The sequence below is a fragment of the Hipposideros armiger genome, unplaced genomic scaffold (assembly GCF_001890085.2).
Source record: "Hipposideros armiger isolate ML-2016 unplaced genomic scaffold, ASM189008v1 scaffold_1, whole genome shotgun sequence".
Lineage (NCBI taxonomy): Eukaryota > Metazoa > Chordata > Mammalia > Chiroptera > Hipposideridae > Hipposideros > Hipposideros armiger.
This window is the reverse complement of record NW_017731351.1, coordinates 8,639,983-8,657,290: the sequence shown is the minus strand read 5'-3', so window position 1 is coordinate 8,657,290 and position 17,308 is coordinate 8,639,983. Positions and strand designations below refer to the sequence as shown.

The window sequence follows — 17,308 nt, the reverse complement described above, 5'->3', positions numbered from 1 at the left end:
CATTGTCTTCCAGCCTCCTGGGTCTTTGCAGTTAGGGGCCTGAGGCACCTCAAATACTGCTGAGAACATGCTCGTTGTCTTCCAAAGTTAACTTTCCTCTCTTGACTACCTATGTCTTTCAGACCTACATTTGTATTTATTCTTATCAACACATGGCTATTTTGCAAATAGTGTAACATGAAAGAAAAAAATCCTACATTGGGAGCCATTAACCCCAAGAGTCTGGCTCTCACTAATAGTATGACTTCTGGATTTGGGATAATCTCAGAGGGCCTAATAACCTCATCTATTAAATAAGGTCTCTTTCCTGCTCAATAATTCCATGTACCAGGTTATCTTATGATTAAATCTATAAAATATTTTTAAAATTTAATGAACAGTAAAATGAAAGGGCAAAAAGACATTTTTTTAAAAAGCCAGAAATTTATTCTGACCACTCAATAATATGGTTTTATATGATAATTTTATAGCAAAAAAAAAAAGGAAAAACTAAGACGTGTTCAAAGCTTTAGAATTCCTATGCAAATGATGGCATATCCACAATTGAATATGACATCACGGTCCTAAGCTACGCTTTTAAGAGGTTTGAAAGTCACAGGAAATGCTTTAATGTTCAGTGTGTACAAGGAAGTGAAATTAAGTGTGTCCACCTGAACCTTCGTTTTGTACACACGCATTTCAAGCTCCATCTTCTAACCTCTGACTGCCTTCTTTCCTGCTGCTCCTCTTCTCCAAGTTCTAGGTTAATCAAATTTAAGTGTCTTAAGTACAGTAATTCCTCTTGTATTTAGGAAGCTTGCCAGCTACCAAATCAACAGACGCCACTAACAGATGAGGGCCAACAAAGACCACATCTCACAAAGGAATCATAACCACCACCGCAGGGAGGCATGGCACAGTCTTCCTCTGGGAACACAACAAAGCAAATAAGACTGAGCTGGAATGTGCTCAAGAAAGAATCATAAATCGAGACAAGCAACAATTACACTGTCTGCTATCAATCATGTGCTGTTAAAAACAATACGTCTGAAAGCACTGTGCCTTTCAGTGAGCAAACAAATCCTAGAGGAAGGGCAGTTGCAGAATATTGCTTTAATGCAAATTGTGAGAGGACTAGGAAATCAAGTGAAAGAAAGGCAAATGGACCACATTAGCTCCAAGCATCAGAGCACTTAGACTAAAAACAAGCCTCTGGGTGGCTGATTGTCGCATAGGCTGGTGGAGGACCTCTGCCGCCTGCATATTTGGAGCTATTTTTCCTTTTGATCCCTTTTCCAAACATGAATCCTCTCATACAAAGGATAGCAATGAGCTACTGCTTGAGAAGGATGCAAACACATGAGAAAGAACCCACACACGTGTTCAGCATTAATACTCTTTCTTGTGATTCTGCCTCTACGTTCTTTCCATGGAACAGACTGTTGTTTGTCCACATGGGCTTTGTTTAAGAGCAGTTTACGTAAGTGAAAAAAAAATATTTTCCTCTCAAGAAAGAACTCTACATTACAACCTGAATTTTTAGAATCACTTCTGAAACTGTCAATATCATTAATATTCACAGTGTGTCATTTAAATTTTCTATGCATTTTTCTGAGCAACCAAAGCTTGCCTTTCCCCACAGAAATATATTCATAATAAAAAATACCTTACAGCTTAAACTTAAGAGTAGCCGATGCTGCAACTGGTAATGTTAAACATACTGTTACTATACCCTTAAAATTCTGAATGGTTTGGCAAAGATATAGGTCTCTTAGCAACTAACATGCAAATTAATATTGACACCACTGGCCACATAATTGATAATCTGGCTCATTCATGTATACATATACATATATATATATATTAGAATGATTTTTAAATATGAAATTCATAGATACAGCCAACTAAATAGAAGTTACGGATAGAGGAACGATGTTTGATAATCTCACCACTAAATGCTCAGATTATTGTGAATGTTTAACAGTGTCTTTCAACCATAACAGTCCCTGGTTAGATGGCCCTTGGTAGCCAATGTGCACCGTATACCTGCCCTGTGCACTAACCGCTTTTTAGACACTACACCCTGTGCGACAGGAAACTCGTTACAGATGGGAAAGTGCAGCTCTTCTCATCTGCAGCCGCAGCACTCTACTCCTGCTCATTCTGAGTGCTGGGCGCATGCTCAGAACCTTATGCTATGCTGACGCCAGCACCACCTGGACATTTGAGGAAAACTGGTCTTGAAACTGAAACCCAATCAGAACAGTTTCAAAATCTAGTCTTGAAAGTGTAATGATTAATAACTGCTGTCTTAAAAAGAACTGGTTGGCCCTATTCGTGGGTCATCCAAAAAAAAAAAATGATGACACCAGTACACTTAACACCGGTAACCATCAGCCCTGCAGACACAGGATCGGCCGTGCTTGTTCATGTTGAACTGGCAAACAGTGTTAGGTCCCAGGACCAGTTATGGGGGGAAGGTAACTCCCCACTGAGGGATCAAGTTGGTGCCCCCTTAAGCCAGCACTCAATTTTGGCCTCACCAGAGGGGCAGACAGAGCTGCTCTGTGACTCAAGACGAGAACATGGCACCTGTGGTGATTTCCAGCCAAACACTTGCTGTGATCTAATCAACCCTTTAGACCTGGACTCCAATTTCAGGAATTCTAAGGACGAGAGGAGCAAACTCAAAGAAACCAGGAGGAAGAAATGAGACAAATCCAGAATGTGAGCCATTCTCCTGAGCAACTGGCCTGGTCTCTTTAACAGGTGTCAGGACGGACAACAGGCTGCTCTGGAATAGGAGACTTGAGACACAACCCCCGGACACTCTGCATAGCCCAGGACTAAACTGTGCTTCAAACCACCTTCAAGGACGTTGTGGGGGCAGCTCTGAGAATGTGACTGTGTTGGGGGGTTAGGCAGTGTCCAGACTGGTCAGCGCTTCGCTGGGGATAAGGACGATCAGGCTACACAGGACAGTGTTCTTACTCATAAGAGACGCACACTGAGGTATGTAGAGGTAAAATGTAAAAATGTCTATATTTTACTTTTAAGTACTTCAATATAAACATAGAGTTTTTAAAAAGGGGGGAGTCATTTGCAAAAAGAATTACAAAAAAAAATGAGTACTAATGGTTCAAGTTTCAAAAGTCAAAAATGCTCCAGTGTCAAGTGTTATGCTTCACTGGACCAAATGGTACATGGAGAAGCTTTCATCTCAAGAGGCCCCCCCACCACCCCCACAAAGTGCTTAATGAAAAAAATTCAAATTTTAAGTAAAATATCAACTTTTAAAAGGTCCCCTAACATAGAATTGTAGAGAAGCTTTTAGGCTTGTTATACCAATGTTCAGATTTGGTAAAGAAAGGGGCTGGAAGATCTGAAGTTACAACATGCTGCTCTAGAATGATAAGCACGGAGGCAATGCAGTGTTGATGCTCACACTTGATTGCACGTGCTTCATTTCTGTACCCAAATAGGCATTATTTCCTTTGTACATTAATAAATATCCTTCGTTCTAAGCAGATGCCCAGCAAGTAAGGAAACCAAGGTCAAAAGTTTAGACAGTATCTGGGGGAGGAACTGGATTTTGGGTAAGGCCTGACAACTAGTTCCACATGTGACTTTGTTAGGTCGCTGTGGCTGACAGCGCTGGTCATTCATTTCCTGGGAGCAACGTGGAGGCTGCTGATGAAAAGCAGCACAGAGGCTGTGATTCTTCGGGATATGAATCAATGGAATTCAGGAACAAACAGGTGAGACCTACGGAGCCCACAGAAATTCTCTTCAGGGAGCCTGCAGCCGAGGACAAAGATCAAAGCGTAGCTTTTTCAATTTAAGGAAATGTGCAACTTAAACACACAGCACCTGCCTTCGGGTATGGAAAGAATAGATTCAAAAATTTAAGCAAAATAAAACAAGAATCAGGAAAACGCACCTCAGGCCCAGCTGCCTGCAGACCACTTCTGCATCGGCGGCGTCCCACTGGTCGTCACAGACGGTCCCCCACTGGCCAGCATGGTAGACCTCCACGCGGCCCTCATGTGTGGTGCTCCCACCGACAAGGCGTAGGACAGGGGACGCTGGGCCTGTGCCACAGGAAAGCCGAACAAATTAAACCTATGTATTTACACTGAGCCATAAGATCGGGTATATCCTAGTCCTTTGCCATTCTCAGTGATTAAATAATATTTATGAAGCTGCTTCAGTGATATGGACATATACACACATCTCTAATAAATTTTATGATAATCACAACCGATTAAAATACTCCAGGAAGAATTATAGTCACCCAAACCTCTTAAGAGGAAATAGTCTAAATTCACCTTTCCCCAACAACCTTGGAAACCAGGAAAGACACACTCAAAAATGCAGTTTCTGGAAACACATTTGATTTTCATGGTATTGTGGTGGTGACACTGACTTTTTTTTATTTCCAGTAACTTAAACATTACCGGTCTGTAATTATTAAGAATGGCACTTACGTCTGTAACATACTTATTTTCAGTACAGAAATATGTTTAGATCTGTGGAACCAAGTCCAAGTTAACATCTTACACATTATAACAGGTCGGTGGACATCACGGCCAATAGCTTCAAAAAGCAACACTGACAATTCATTTGGGTCTGAACCACATCCTGTGTTAAGAAGCACCAAAGGCTTCCCCCTGCAGATCCCTGCTGGTCCACGGTGCCCTGACCTGGCCCTTGTCGGCTTCTGAATTTCTCTCTGCTCCTGGCCTCGCTTACTAGGCTGTAGCCCTCTTCCTTCTGTTCCCGGACACTTGGAAGTTGGAGCCACGTCAGGGTGTGTGTGTTGGCTGCCCCTGCTGCTTCGGATGTCCCCACGGCTCTTCACCAGGCTGCCTCCTTCGCATCATTCAACTCCGAAACGGCCTTTCTTCAGGCGGCCGGCCCTGGCAGCCCCAGCTAATGCAGCTCCCTGAGTAAGGGACTTCCTACCGCACTGCCTCCTGTGTCTTTCTCAGAGGACTTACTTTTACCTAAAATTGTCATTGATTTAATGGTTTACATGCCAACTGTCTGCCTCCTTTCCACTGGAATTGAGGACAGAGAGACTGCCTTTCCCTGTCACTGTGTATCTCAGGCACCAAGCATAGAGAAGGCACAGAATAAATACCGCTGACTGACTGCATCGGTGAGTGAGAAAAGCCTATTCCCATCAAGGAGAGATGGTTGGCACTACCCACTCATTCCATTCATACGAGGCAGCTGCCGGGTGCACGGTGAGGCCCAGGTGCTACAGAGCATTCGAAGCCCTCAGGGCGCTTCTGCCCAAGAACAGGGACAAACCGAGTACAGACAAGAGGTCATCAAGAAGGCCCTGCAGGGGCTCAGAGCCAGGGGGCTCGCCCACCGCTAAGGGTGGGGCGGGGGGTTCCACGGTGTCTCTCCTGAAGAGGCTGGAAGTGGAGAAGGGCCAAGGTAGAAGATTCCAGAAGTCAGAGATGGGGAGGACGGTTCAGGCAAAATGAGAAACATAGAAGCACAGCGTTGGGTGTGCTTGGGAAACAGTGAGGCAGCCTGATTTTTTTGGAATAAAGGATGTGATAAGGTGAAAGGCTCAGAACAGGCCAGGTCCCTATGAGGGAATGTAGTCGCACCTTTTGCCAAGGCTAATTAATCATTTACCCACAAGAACTATGCCTCTAATTCCTCCAGCGTAAGTGGCTGTCAGTGAGTGGCATCTAGATATGCATAATTATATGCAAATATCAAATATCATATGTGAACTTTGGAGCAGAAATTCAGATCAGTGCATACCTGCATATACTCATACTCCAATATCTGTAATACATAAGTCAGCAGGCACTTACCATTTGTGAAAAGGTAAAGATAGGTTTAATATGCATAACTGTCCTCAGTATTGTATATTAGCTTCTTATAACTAACTGATGGCTGAGCTATGGTAGGAAACAAAGTTGCATGTAATTATGTTTATTTTTCATTTAAAAAGCTTGGAAAATTTAGAAAAAATTATGGAAAAATGTGTAAGTTTCTTGAGTTATTATATATACTTAAAACTGTCATTGATTTAATGGTTTACATGTCAATTGTCTGCCTCCTCTCACCCTACCACCATGGCAAGCTTAGAGAAAATAGAAAAAGAAAAATTTTCAAGAGGAAATTAAAAATTACCTACAACCCAGAACCATCACAACATATTACCTTATCATTTTTGAATGTTGTGTTTTATTTCAAAACATGTTTTTCTGGTTGTATAAGTAATTGTGAAACTACAAAAAGGCTGAAGGACCAAACTGAGTCAACATCGCACATCCTCCCAACAAACACACAAGAAATCATGAAAAAGAATTTAGTGACGTATGTGACTCATGTTTAACTTGCGGGCAAATACAACTCCCAGATGTTTGCATTTAGGTTGTTATTTCCTATTCCGGGTTGTGTATTTGTACACAACCTGCTCTGCAGGTGTGGGAAACGCAGCAGGACGAGGTGACAAGACACTACAGGTGGCTCGCCAGCTGAGAGGATGAACGGGAGGCCCAGCACAGCGCCTCAGCGTGGACTCAGGGTTGGGCTGTCTGAGCTATTTGCTTTCACTTCTCATTTAATTTGCCATCAGAGCAACTGTTTTTCATTCTCACTTCAAATTTATTTCAACCTTCTATATTTCATATATGCTTATAAATGACCTTAAATGTATCTTTGCAACCAGAATATAAACAAGTGGATAGATTATAGAGTAGAAGGGGCTAAAAAAGGGGAGCTAGACATTCCAAAAGAAAAATAATTACTGTTTTAAAGATTTTACTTACTTCACTACTTGAAAAATACTGAGCATTTTATCAGTCAGGTCGAGCACAGAACACAAGCAGTGATCTACAAAAGCACTATGGAGCCCGACTCACATCACCTTGAAGCAGCAACGCATAAATGTGTACTCCCAAAAGCAGCTGCACTCAAAGGTGGGGAAGCAAAGAAGAAAAGTGGAAACTACAAGACATCAGGCTGTCACACACACAACTCGCCCAGCCAGGATGGGCTGCGGCTCTCAGGGCGGCCCCCTATCCACACCCTGTGCCACAGCCAGCGGTGCTTCCAGCCCACTCACGGGCGTGACTCTGAATTGGGTCTCTGTACATTCTCTAGTGGGAGCTTTGTTCTTCCTCCCAACACCTGAGCTCACACAGAAACCACTGCCCGGGGCATTTCAAGACCTGGGAACTCTGGTCATGCTGCTATCTGAGGGGAAATGCCAAAAGGGACACTGTGACCATGTGGTAGCTTTGGGCTGTTGTCACACATTACACTGTACTGTGGTCCCAGAATACCCATCAGCCACTGAAAGGCAGCTGTTCCCTCCTATACTTATGTTCATATGAATGCATGTGTATCTGTGTATGCTGGTCACCTCGTGCCCAGGATACGGACAACGCTTGGAAGGAGACATCATCCAAGGGAGTGACTCATTTCATGGGATGTGCTATCTATGACCCAAAGGAGGACACTGCTACCACAATCACATTTCATCCTATAAAGTGAACGGATTGTGTTATAGCTGCTGTATTTTATATTTGTTTCCAAGATGACTTTCTATCTTGATTCCATCATGATTTTCCATGATGGATTTTCCATTTGAAACACCAAAAAAAGTGTTTCATATACAGTATAAAATAGTTCTGTAAGCAAATTAGATAAAATAGAAAACATGCTAAAAGTGAGGTCAAATGGTATTCAAATCGTTAGACACACTCCTGCTGAAAACTATTTAACTAGATGGTAGAATGTGATGATTCAGACTTCATCTGTATCTAAACATTTTCAGGAAGTGACTTAACTAAGACACTTGTATCATTTGGAATCATGTTAAAAACACAAAGAAAGTAAAACAAGAATAAATATTGTTTTACCATGGGAAAAGCTGCACGTGACAGCAGCTGCCATCTTCTGAGGACATGCCCCACCCTGCCAGATGTCTTTGTCACAAAGCAGTATATTTTCTTCATCTCCTCGGCAACGGACATTGCTCCAGTAAATGGGAATAAGGCCCAGACCGGAAAACGGGGCTTGCTTTGCTATTCCTTTTCTTCTGGAAGTACAATGATCAATGTTAGGTTTATCAAATGTAGGTGAATTGTTATCAAAGCATTTGGATTTTTAAAAATGGAAGAAAGCCATAAAGCTGGATGTGGAAGAAAAAAAAGAAAAACGTAACGGGTTACATAAGTTTCAAGGAAATCAAAACGTCAGATCAGAACCCGGATTCATTACCTATGGCAATCGGAATTCTTAATCTTCAATAACCAGTGGTTCGCATGTGCTGTTCCTATCTATGGATGATTTTAGAAGAAAATGGGCAACTGCGACAGATACAAAAAGAGGACGGGGTGGCTTTGTGGACGGTTCTGTCGTGTGGCCCAGTGAGGCCTGGATTCTGGTCTGGACTCAGCTGCAGGTCACTCTGGGCTGAGTGTCTCCAAGCTCTGCCTTCTGATGCAGAAAAGGAGAAGTCTGCAGGCCAGGGGAGTCTTCTCTGCGCCAATACTGCAGGCTAGCATTTTCCAAATGACTGTTACTCTACGTCTAAGCAAGCTAATGTCAAGAGAGGCAACCTGTTCACATTTTTAAACTCTTGTATGTAGTACATGCCAGCAAGACTTTGAAACCAATTAATAAAATAACAACATGCAGATAAGCTCTGCTTTGAACTCATCTCATACATACTTGTATAAGTAACCTCTGATACATACAAATTGATATTAAATTTTAAAAAGGTTAAACACTTACCTGATTAACATGGTAATCTCTAGGTCTATCTCCATGCACCAGCTTCCATCAAACGGTAAATATTTGGGGTGTGTCTAAAATGAATGTGTCTTAACAGCAATAAAGCTGGGGTGCTCTGTTCCTATTGTCTGATTCTTTTGTTAAAAAGTGCATTACTAGGAGATGTGATAGTAATGGGGTCAGCTTCTGGGATGTGTGCATTCGCAGGATGATAGTCTGCATTCTTTCATCAACCTAACGGCTAGTAACCACACTGGAGTGCACGTCCGCCTACACTGCTCTTGTCTTCTCTCTGCCAGAGTCTCACGGGGCCTGTATTCTTCCCTGATTCTCAGGGGCAATAAAAGCACATGGACATATTAATATGTATGTGAAGGAAGACGCTGACACCAGCCTACAAACTGGTTACGTCTTCAAGCCCTCGGAAGAAAAAGCACCACGTCACCATTCTTTGGGACAAAAATACTCACTGATAAAATCAGTAATTAACATTCCTAATGCCATACACTTCACAGACTCCAGCCTCCTCCTTCTTTTATCCTGATTTATACCAACACTCATTTTTTAAATGAATTAAGTACATTAACCCTATTTGCTGCTCTCACAGCATCCAAAGTCTGAACAAAATTTAAGCACTCAAGGTTTGCCTTTCCTAAACGCTCACTCCTCACCATCCCGGTGGGAAGGCAGGAGGAAGCTGGCAAAGTTCTTACCGGCTTGACTGGAGGCGACTAACCTTTTCATTAGCATCACGTAATAGATACTATCGCTCACTGATTATTAATGCAAAATATCTGTAAATTGCAAACCTTCTTTCAGTCTTTTAGACCTGTATTTTTCATAACAAGATATTTTCCGGCTTTCTAAAGATCTCTGGTGACAAAGGTCAAGAAAAAGACACAGCATGTGTACTTAGAAAAAAGAACAAAAATAACAACAAAAACAAAACCTCCTGTTCCAAAATGGAGCCTCTGTTCCTGGTGAGGCCACTTGGCACCAGGCCGAGGTGGAAGGCCGCGGACCCTGGTCCGTGTTAAGGAGAGTGGCCAGGCCAGGGGAGGAGCTGGCAGCAACGCGGGGTGGCCCTATACCACCTGGGTAATGCCTGGATGTCACCCCCGACCCATCACAGACAAGAGCCCAGGTGAACACCACCTAGAACTAGATCTGTGGGTAGCTAACAGGAGAAAGCTAAAAGCAAGTGACAGCAACCTAGGGCCACGTGGTTACTGAGAAACGACAATTCTTAGAATCAAATTCCTGCTTCCAAGGAGTAAACATTTACTTGGTTAAAGACAACGACCAAAAGACGCTTTCACCTTTGGCCACTTAGCACTGGGCTGTTTCCTAGTCAGCAGGGACAGTACTGTGCGAATACATTCCGAGCACACAAGTAAGAGACCTCACTCCCACCACCCAGGGCCCTTTCTTTCTAACTCTGCGGACGGAAAGAAGAGTGAGGAAAGAGGCGGGAACCTTTCCGCGGCAACGATGGTGCCGGGGGCCCATCATCCTTCTCAGGTATCCGCACAGCAATCTGGCCCAGGATGGATGGACTTACCCCAGCTGCAGTTGGTGACAAACAACGGAGGCATCAGGGTCATCCCAGTGGCTGCCGCAGACTGTGCCCCAAGCGCCGTGGGCATACACTTCCACTGTGCCTTCAAACGCACTTTTGCCACCGCGAAGTCGTACTGACCCTAAAGCGGAAAACAACCCCAAATCCTTTAATAGCAAATAATCATCCGAGCACATGAACCAGACCTCGGTTAATGTGGTCTCTCATGGAGGCGGTGAGAGACCCAGTCAGAGTGATGGGCCCCCGCTGTTCACAGCGCGTGCTGCCAAGTGAGGCTTTAGCAGGCTTTTTGGTTTTTTGGTAATTAAGATCCTGATGTCAATGCTAGTTATGCCTTATTTTTTACGTAGGCAAACGGAGAGCCCAGTTATAATTTTAAAAGGGGGAAGTGGAAGCATATTGACTAAGTCTGATCTTGCATCCCAAGCATTAGATTATGTCACATAGGAAGTTGTTACCATTTATGTACCATCTTCCATCTTCACGTGAAGTCATGTGAGAAACACAGAAACAAACTTCTACCCCCTGCTTAAAACTTAGCTGTTATTGGCTGCGTTATGTCTTCCATCTATCTGATTTGTTCTTCCGCTAAAAAAGAGTAAATGCTTTCCCTCCTTTCACCTTGAGCAGTAGTCATGACAATTCTAAAGATTATGTCTGTGATTCCAAAAAGGTGTTAGTGTTGAAAGTGTCGCCTGTTAGTCTTAAGGAAACCACCACTCGGTAGAGTGGTTTGGCGTAATCGGATGGCCCTGGAAATGCACTTCCCCTCACCTACCATCCCCACTTAGCTGTTCCATTATCCACGATTTTGGTCATTCCTCTCAATCTTCAAAAGAGCGAAAATTTAAATTCAAGCACCCCTGGAAAAAATAACACTTTCAGTCTCATCCCATGAGTGTGAGTCGAGGCCCTGGTTTGCAGAGTAGTTACTATGGGCAGCGACTGGGACACGTAAACAGAAACAAAATTCAACTCAGACAACTTCAGATTTCACAAAATTCTGTGAAAAGTCACTTAGGATGGCCTTTCTTTCGTAGGTTAAGCAATTAGAAATTAAGTGTTACCAAAAATTCTAGCATATTTTGCATATTTTGAGGTTATTATATGTGGCTTTAAATTTTTGCAAAAATATCAGGTTCACAAATTATCCATTCATGTCATTTTCACTAGCCTGGTCATCTTCCATTATTTTCCACATCATCATCCTTGGAAAAAAGTGTAACTATTTAAGAAAAATATATCCTATTTCTCATGACAAACACAGTGCTACTTAATTGAAACAAAAGGCAAAAATCAATGGAGACAAAGCATAGCACTGCGGAGTCCTGATGATCCAGGGCAGGACACAGCTCGTCTTTCCTACGGCAGCTCATCTAAACATCAGTCATGTATCTAAACCGCTTCAAGTCACACTAAGCAAGAGGAAGCCCGTCTCGCTCAGTGCAAAGTGTGAACCGCTGAATATTTTGGAAGAAAAATGTCTGAAGCTTTAATGATTTTTAATCACAAAATCTCTTCTATAGAGACCCACATGATAGTATGCATATTACAAATGCCAGGAGTCTGTTTCATTTCGAAGGCTTCATTTGTTCACCTCAAACACTATTTAAAATTATATTCAATCTATTTTCTCTTTGTTAACCTCCACCCTCCATCAAATGACCCATGTCAAAAGGTTAAAAGAAACTTCTAGGAGTGGCAACAAACTGGACGTTGACTTAAGCAGGTTAATTTAACCATAATAAAATGTAAAATAGTGCCCAAATCATTAAAAGGCTATCCAGATGCATACATATCATGTAAACAATCAAGGCCTTTCGAGATGAGACGGTGGAGGCTGCGTGACCTATAACTGTTCCCATAACATCGGTCTGAGGGTAGGGCCAGGGCCAGAGCAGGAGATGCTCCCAGTCACCTACCATCCGCCATCATTTCTCAGATGTTCCGGGCCTGCTGTGAAAGCCTGGATTCACTTAGCTGTATCTGACAAGAAACGAGGAGCTCTCATCCAACTTTCCTTTAGCAAGTGAACACAAATATTTGCAGCTGTGGAGAGGTGATTTGCATGTCACTGACTAATAATTCCCTGTCAGAACCCAGCCGGACACCAACGCCCAATGCACACACCTTTGTAACAGGGCCCTTCCACACTGTCTGTCCTTCCCTTAAGGTCATAACAGTTTCTCAAATATTCTGAAAAATCTACCTCAGATTCAGAGTATTTCTTAATGGAATATAGTTCTACGAAGTTCATAATTCTTCTAAAATTTTTTTGAAAAAGCTGTATTTTAAAGTATCACTATAATAATATTCTCCAAATAAATAAAAGTGTGAACACACCATTCACACTGTATACATTTAAGACAGGCGGTAGTTTTGGGTTGTTTGTGGTTTTCCTTGGTTGTTGCTTCATTTATTCTCTTAGAATAGTTGACGTGGTCGAGGTCTTAGAAACTATCTTTCGTTTCCCTCAATTTCCGGATGAGGAAGCTGAGGACCAAATCAACTGAGCAGGTGCAGAGCCATGGCCACAGTGTCCTAGATGCCCCCTGCTACCATCGCCCATCTCCAAACCTGGGTCAAGACCCTGTGATGGAATAAGCACCCGTTACTACTCCAGGTGTGACTTTATACATTACTCCATGTTGGTTTCCACCATTCCATTTGAAATAGTACAGCTAATCCACCAAACACTATGGGAAAAAACTAGCCAGAGAAGCTTAGGGCAGCCTGGAAACTATGTCCATGGGGACACAGTGGGAAGTGGCTTTCTGGCATTCGCATTGAAGGCTGATGTGGCCCATGGGCTGTACAAACGTGTAGGACTATACCTTTGCTCAAGTGTATAGGTGCACAATTACGAGGATGAGAAGGAGAAATATCCTAAGCGCAGTTTTTTTGAAAGGATGAAACAATACAGCGATCCATGAAGGTCAGAGCCTGGTAAAATCCCTTACAGGGCCATCCTATTAACAATCAGCTCTTCGGGTAAATTCTAGACCAGGTTCTTTGTCTGGCAAATGCTGCTCAATTGTCACAGTCTTTTATCATCAAAACGTGACCCCTCCTCCTCCGTCCACACTCTCTCCAGCCCGGCACTTGTGGTGACGCTCCCCTGGTCTGAGACAATGTCTCTGGACCACACCCTAGCGAACCCAGGACTGCCCTGTCCTTAAGTCTCTCACGTGTCATTTTGATGGAAACTATTCTATTCTAAACAGTCCTATTTTTAAAATGTGTTAATAATAACAGTTTAAAATCTGAAGGCTCAGACAGAGGTTTTAGGTCAGCTATAATAGGATAACAAGTGTATACACCAGACCAGCAAGAGCAGAACGTCTGGCCTGTAAAGCTATGCGTGATGGCATGTCAGAGAGAGCAGCTCTGAGTTCATGAAATGAATTGGTGCGAAAGCAGAAGCGGTCAAATGTACCAGTCTGCGGGGATCGTACCCACCGAAAGGCAAAATGTGCCAAGGTCCGGCGATGCTCAGAATTCTATTATTTTGATTCTCTGCCAAAAATGTAGAACTTACTGTCATTTGACTTTACTGCTATTTTTCTTCTATGTAGATATATCTCCAGTTTCATAAAGGAGGGGATATAAAAGATTCATATTATAGAAATTTGCGTATGGGTGACTTTGCTGAAAAGCAGGAATTCCCCAAACAAAAAGACACTTCAGAGGGCTTCCCTTACACCATTTTACCTGACTCGATCAACGCAAGGTCATCTGGAGGGGAGCAGCAGAGTAGATTAAGATTTGGTTTTTCATCTTTTCAGGCTATTGTGGTGGGTTGAATACTGTGCCCCGCAAAAGACGTTGAAGTCATAATCCCCGGGCCCTATGAACGTGACCTTGTGTGGAAACAGGGTCTTTGCAGATGATGAGGTTGAGAGGGTCATTAGGGCAGGCTCTAATCCAGTGTGATGGAGCTCTTATTAAAAGGAGCAATGTGGACACCGACGCGCACAGATGGGGGCGCCACCCGAAACTGGCCTCACGCTCCCACAGCCAGGGAACCACCAGAAGCTGGGAGAGCGCCCTGGACCAGCTCTGCCCCGCGTGCCTGCAGCGGACGCCTGGCTCTGCCCACACCTTCCTCTTGGACTTTGAGTGACCAGGCTGTGAAACTGTAAGTCTCTGTTGTTTAAGCCAGTTTGTGGTCACAGCGGCCCAAGCAGCTGTATGGTACCACCTCTCCTGGGCAACCTACTTCTCGTGCTCAGGGCTGCAAGGGCACCTACAAGGAATAGTAGGAAAGGAACTAGAGGTCAGAGGTCTTTGCTCTCTAAACCGATCTCACTGCAAAACACTCCAAATGAAAAGATATGCCTATTTAGTTACCTACATACTTCAAATGTACTTACAGAACAGCATTCACTCACTTGAAGGGAAAGAAAAAAACAACAAAAACAAAAGGCCCATCTCAGTAGAGTTTTCTGAATAGAATTAACAAGTATTTTTAATCTTTTAAAAATCACAGTTTGATAAATGAGTAAAATTAGTGCTATCACAGAAATCCATTCTCATCTATTATTGCACTTCACAGAGGCACAAAAGGATTAATTTTAGTCCTTTTTATCGCTCTAGTGGAATCAGAAAGAATGCATGCTAGTGACATCAGCTATTGTTCAGACTCTTGACAAAAAAGTAATATGTAATGCTGAAAGCGATACAGGAAGCTTAATTTATGAACTATTCAAAAGAATAGGGAAAAGGCTGTTATACATTGGACAATTTAGTGTTCATATTTGACACAAGAATTAAGTGTAATCCTATGTGGTGTACCAAAAGCAACACTGGGAAAATACATTAACTGACCATTTGCTATCTTAATTATGAAATATACAAAAAACTCACATTGCCTAAGGACAACTGAATTGGGGGCTGTCAGTTGAATTTTTCAAGTATAGTACGGGAGGCTAGGTTAATTTTGATGTTATTTTCTTCCTACACCCTATCTGACAGTACTAGGGTATACTATTCTTGTCTATGATTACCCATAACTGAAACCAGTTTTAGCATTGTAAAATAGCAAATTTTCTTGAATCAAACCATGTCAAAATGAAATCAAATCACTTTTAACATATGGGACATCCCCCTGAACCAAGATCCAACAGAACTGAGTCGGCCTCCATTAGTTCACATCTATAATTCATATTAATCGTCATGTATTATTCATGTAGACAACATTAGTACTGAGAAAAAAACTGAACTGGTCTAGTTCAAAATGAGAGAGTATCCTCCAACTAAGTAAGTCTACCTATTTACATGGGGCTTATTACAAACTTATAAACCTTATCAAATCATTCCTTGGTTTAAAACATCATACAGTATAATACAAAAGAGGAAGGTTCTATACATTGTCAAGTTATGGAACACTAACAATAGATGCACATAACCCTAGCAGAAAATCTCACCAACTGTGTGTCTCTGAACTGTTGACACATGAGCAAATGGTCTGAGTATTATCATGTTATTGTACAGCACTAGGTGATAAAATCAAACTACTCTGAATAGTAATCCTCTTATCTGTCTCCCAGAGTAAGTACCGCAGCAAAGGTAATGAGAACGCTTAATATTCTTGACATCTCAGTCAGAGGGCGGGTGTCCTCAACCAGGGGACACAGGTGATTGCTTATTCATCTCTGTAAATTCTGCTCCCAGTGTGAGCTCAGTAAACATTTAATGAATATATCCTTGTCTTGTTGCAAGAAAAAGCATCTTCTGCTCTTTGTATCCCTCTGGTGATGTGAATAAAAAGTACTGAGGAGGGAAAAAAATCTCATTACTTTAGTGCTTTGCATACAATCATTTTTTATTAATATTGTGCTGATTTGCAGGAAGAGAGAGGAGGGGTAAGAGGACGGAACTACTCTGGAAAAGGAAGATGATAAAGAGGCAAAAATAACCATTTCCTGATTTTCTAACAACGACACGTCAACCACGTGGCGGACAGTCTGAAACAGTTGTTCGTAGGTCACAACAGGACGCCTGTTCACTGTGCAGCCGGGGGGGGGGGGGTCAGAGGGCTGCTTTTGTTATGAGTCAATTCAAAGGGAAGGGGATGCTTCATATCTAGAATTAAACCATGTTTTCCTAACAACTGAACTAACTTCCATATTCCTAACAATCATGGAACCATTCATTTCAGACATAGATCTGCCAGACTTGCAAATACCATCTTAAAACAAGTAAACATGCTTTACCAATCAAATCTGGATGTAAATATTTCATCTACATATTGCTATGAAAATGCATGTAGCGTTTCATAGCACGATTTTTAAATTACTTATTAGTATTTTTAATTGCACTGTTTCCCAAATACAAGGACAAACTCCTAACCATCCTTCTGAGCAGACCCACGTGGTGCTCCTGGACAACTGTTTTGCTTCCTCCTGCTGGGCTGTCCGCACATGTGCAGTGGGTCCTGACTGATCTAGGTAATCATGCCCACTGCATTTTCCTTTCCAGGGAGTGCAGCGCAATCCAGTCTTGGCCGGCGAAATGCAGGGGGAAGTCTGTGGGGGTAATTCTAGGAAGGTTTCCTTGCTCTTTCAGGGTGGCGTGCATGAAGAGGGCCCTCTCTTTCTTCGGCACGCTGTTCTATCTCGGAGTGAAGCCTGGAGTGACCACAGGTCTGAAGATAAAGCCACACCCAGGGAACAACGGAGTCAAGAGCAGCAGAGAAACAGAGCTGGACCACGGCGGAGCCTGACTTCTTGTAATATGAACACTTACATCCTTATTACTTCAGTCACTTTGAATTCGGTTTTCTATTCTTTGCCATCAAAACCATCCTAAATGATCCAAGCCACACTCATACCCACATTCATAATTATCATTTGTTTTCTCTTCCAAATTTACCAGTCATTTTTATTTTCAGTTAGTCATAATGTATATATGTTTTGTACCTATCTTTTCTCCTTAACGTCATCATAAGCACTTTTCTATCACTCACACACACAC

At 42.5% G+C, this 17,308-nt stretch overlaps 1 protein-coding gene across 6 annotated transcripts in view; it reads right to left on the bottom strand.

Annotated features, from left to right (window-relative positions):
- Nucleotides 1-17,308, bottom strand: part of PRSS12 (serine protease 12) — a 56,051-nt gene that overhangs the window by 34,305 nt on the left and 4,438 nt on the right. For 4 of the 6 annotated variants that reach the window (XM_019626515.1, XM_019626656.1, XM_019626742.1 and 1 more), the window contains exons 2-4: nucleotides 10,316-10,454; nucleotides 7,878-8,056; nucleotides 3,920-4,070 (exon numbers count right to left, since the gene is read on the bottom strand). In XM_019626515.1, coding sequence (XP_019482060.1) covers nucleotides 3,920-4,070; nucleotides 7,878-8,056; nucleotides 10,316-10,454 — 469 coding nt within the window. Of the gene's footprint in view, nucleotides 1-3,919; nucleotides 4,071-7,877; nucleotides 8,057-10,315; nucleotides 10,455-12,255; nucleotides 12,281-17,308 lie in introns of those variants that run through there. The other 2 variants (XM_019626827.1, XM_019626582.1) reach the window with 2 other exon arrangements.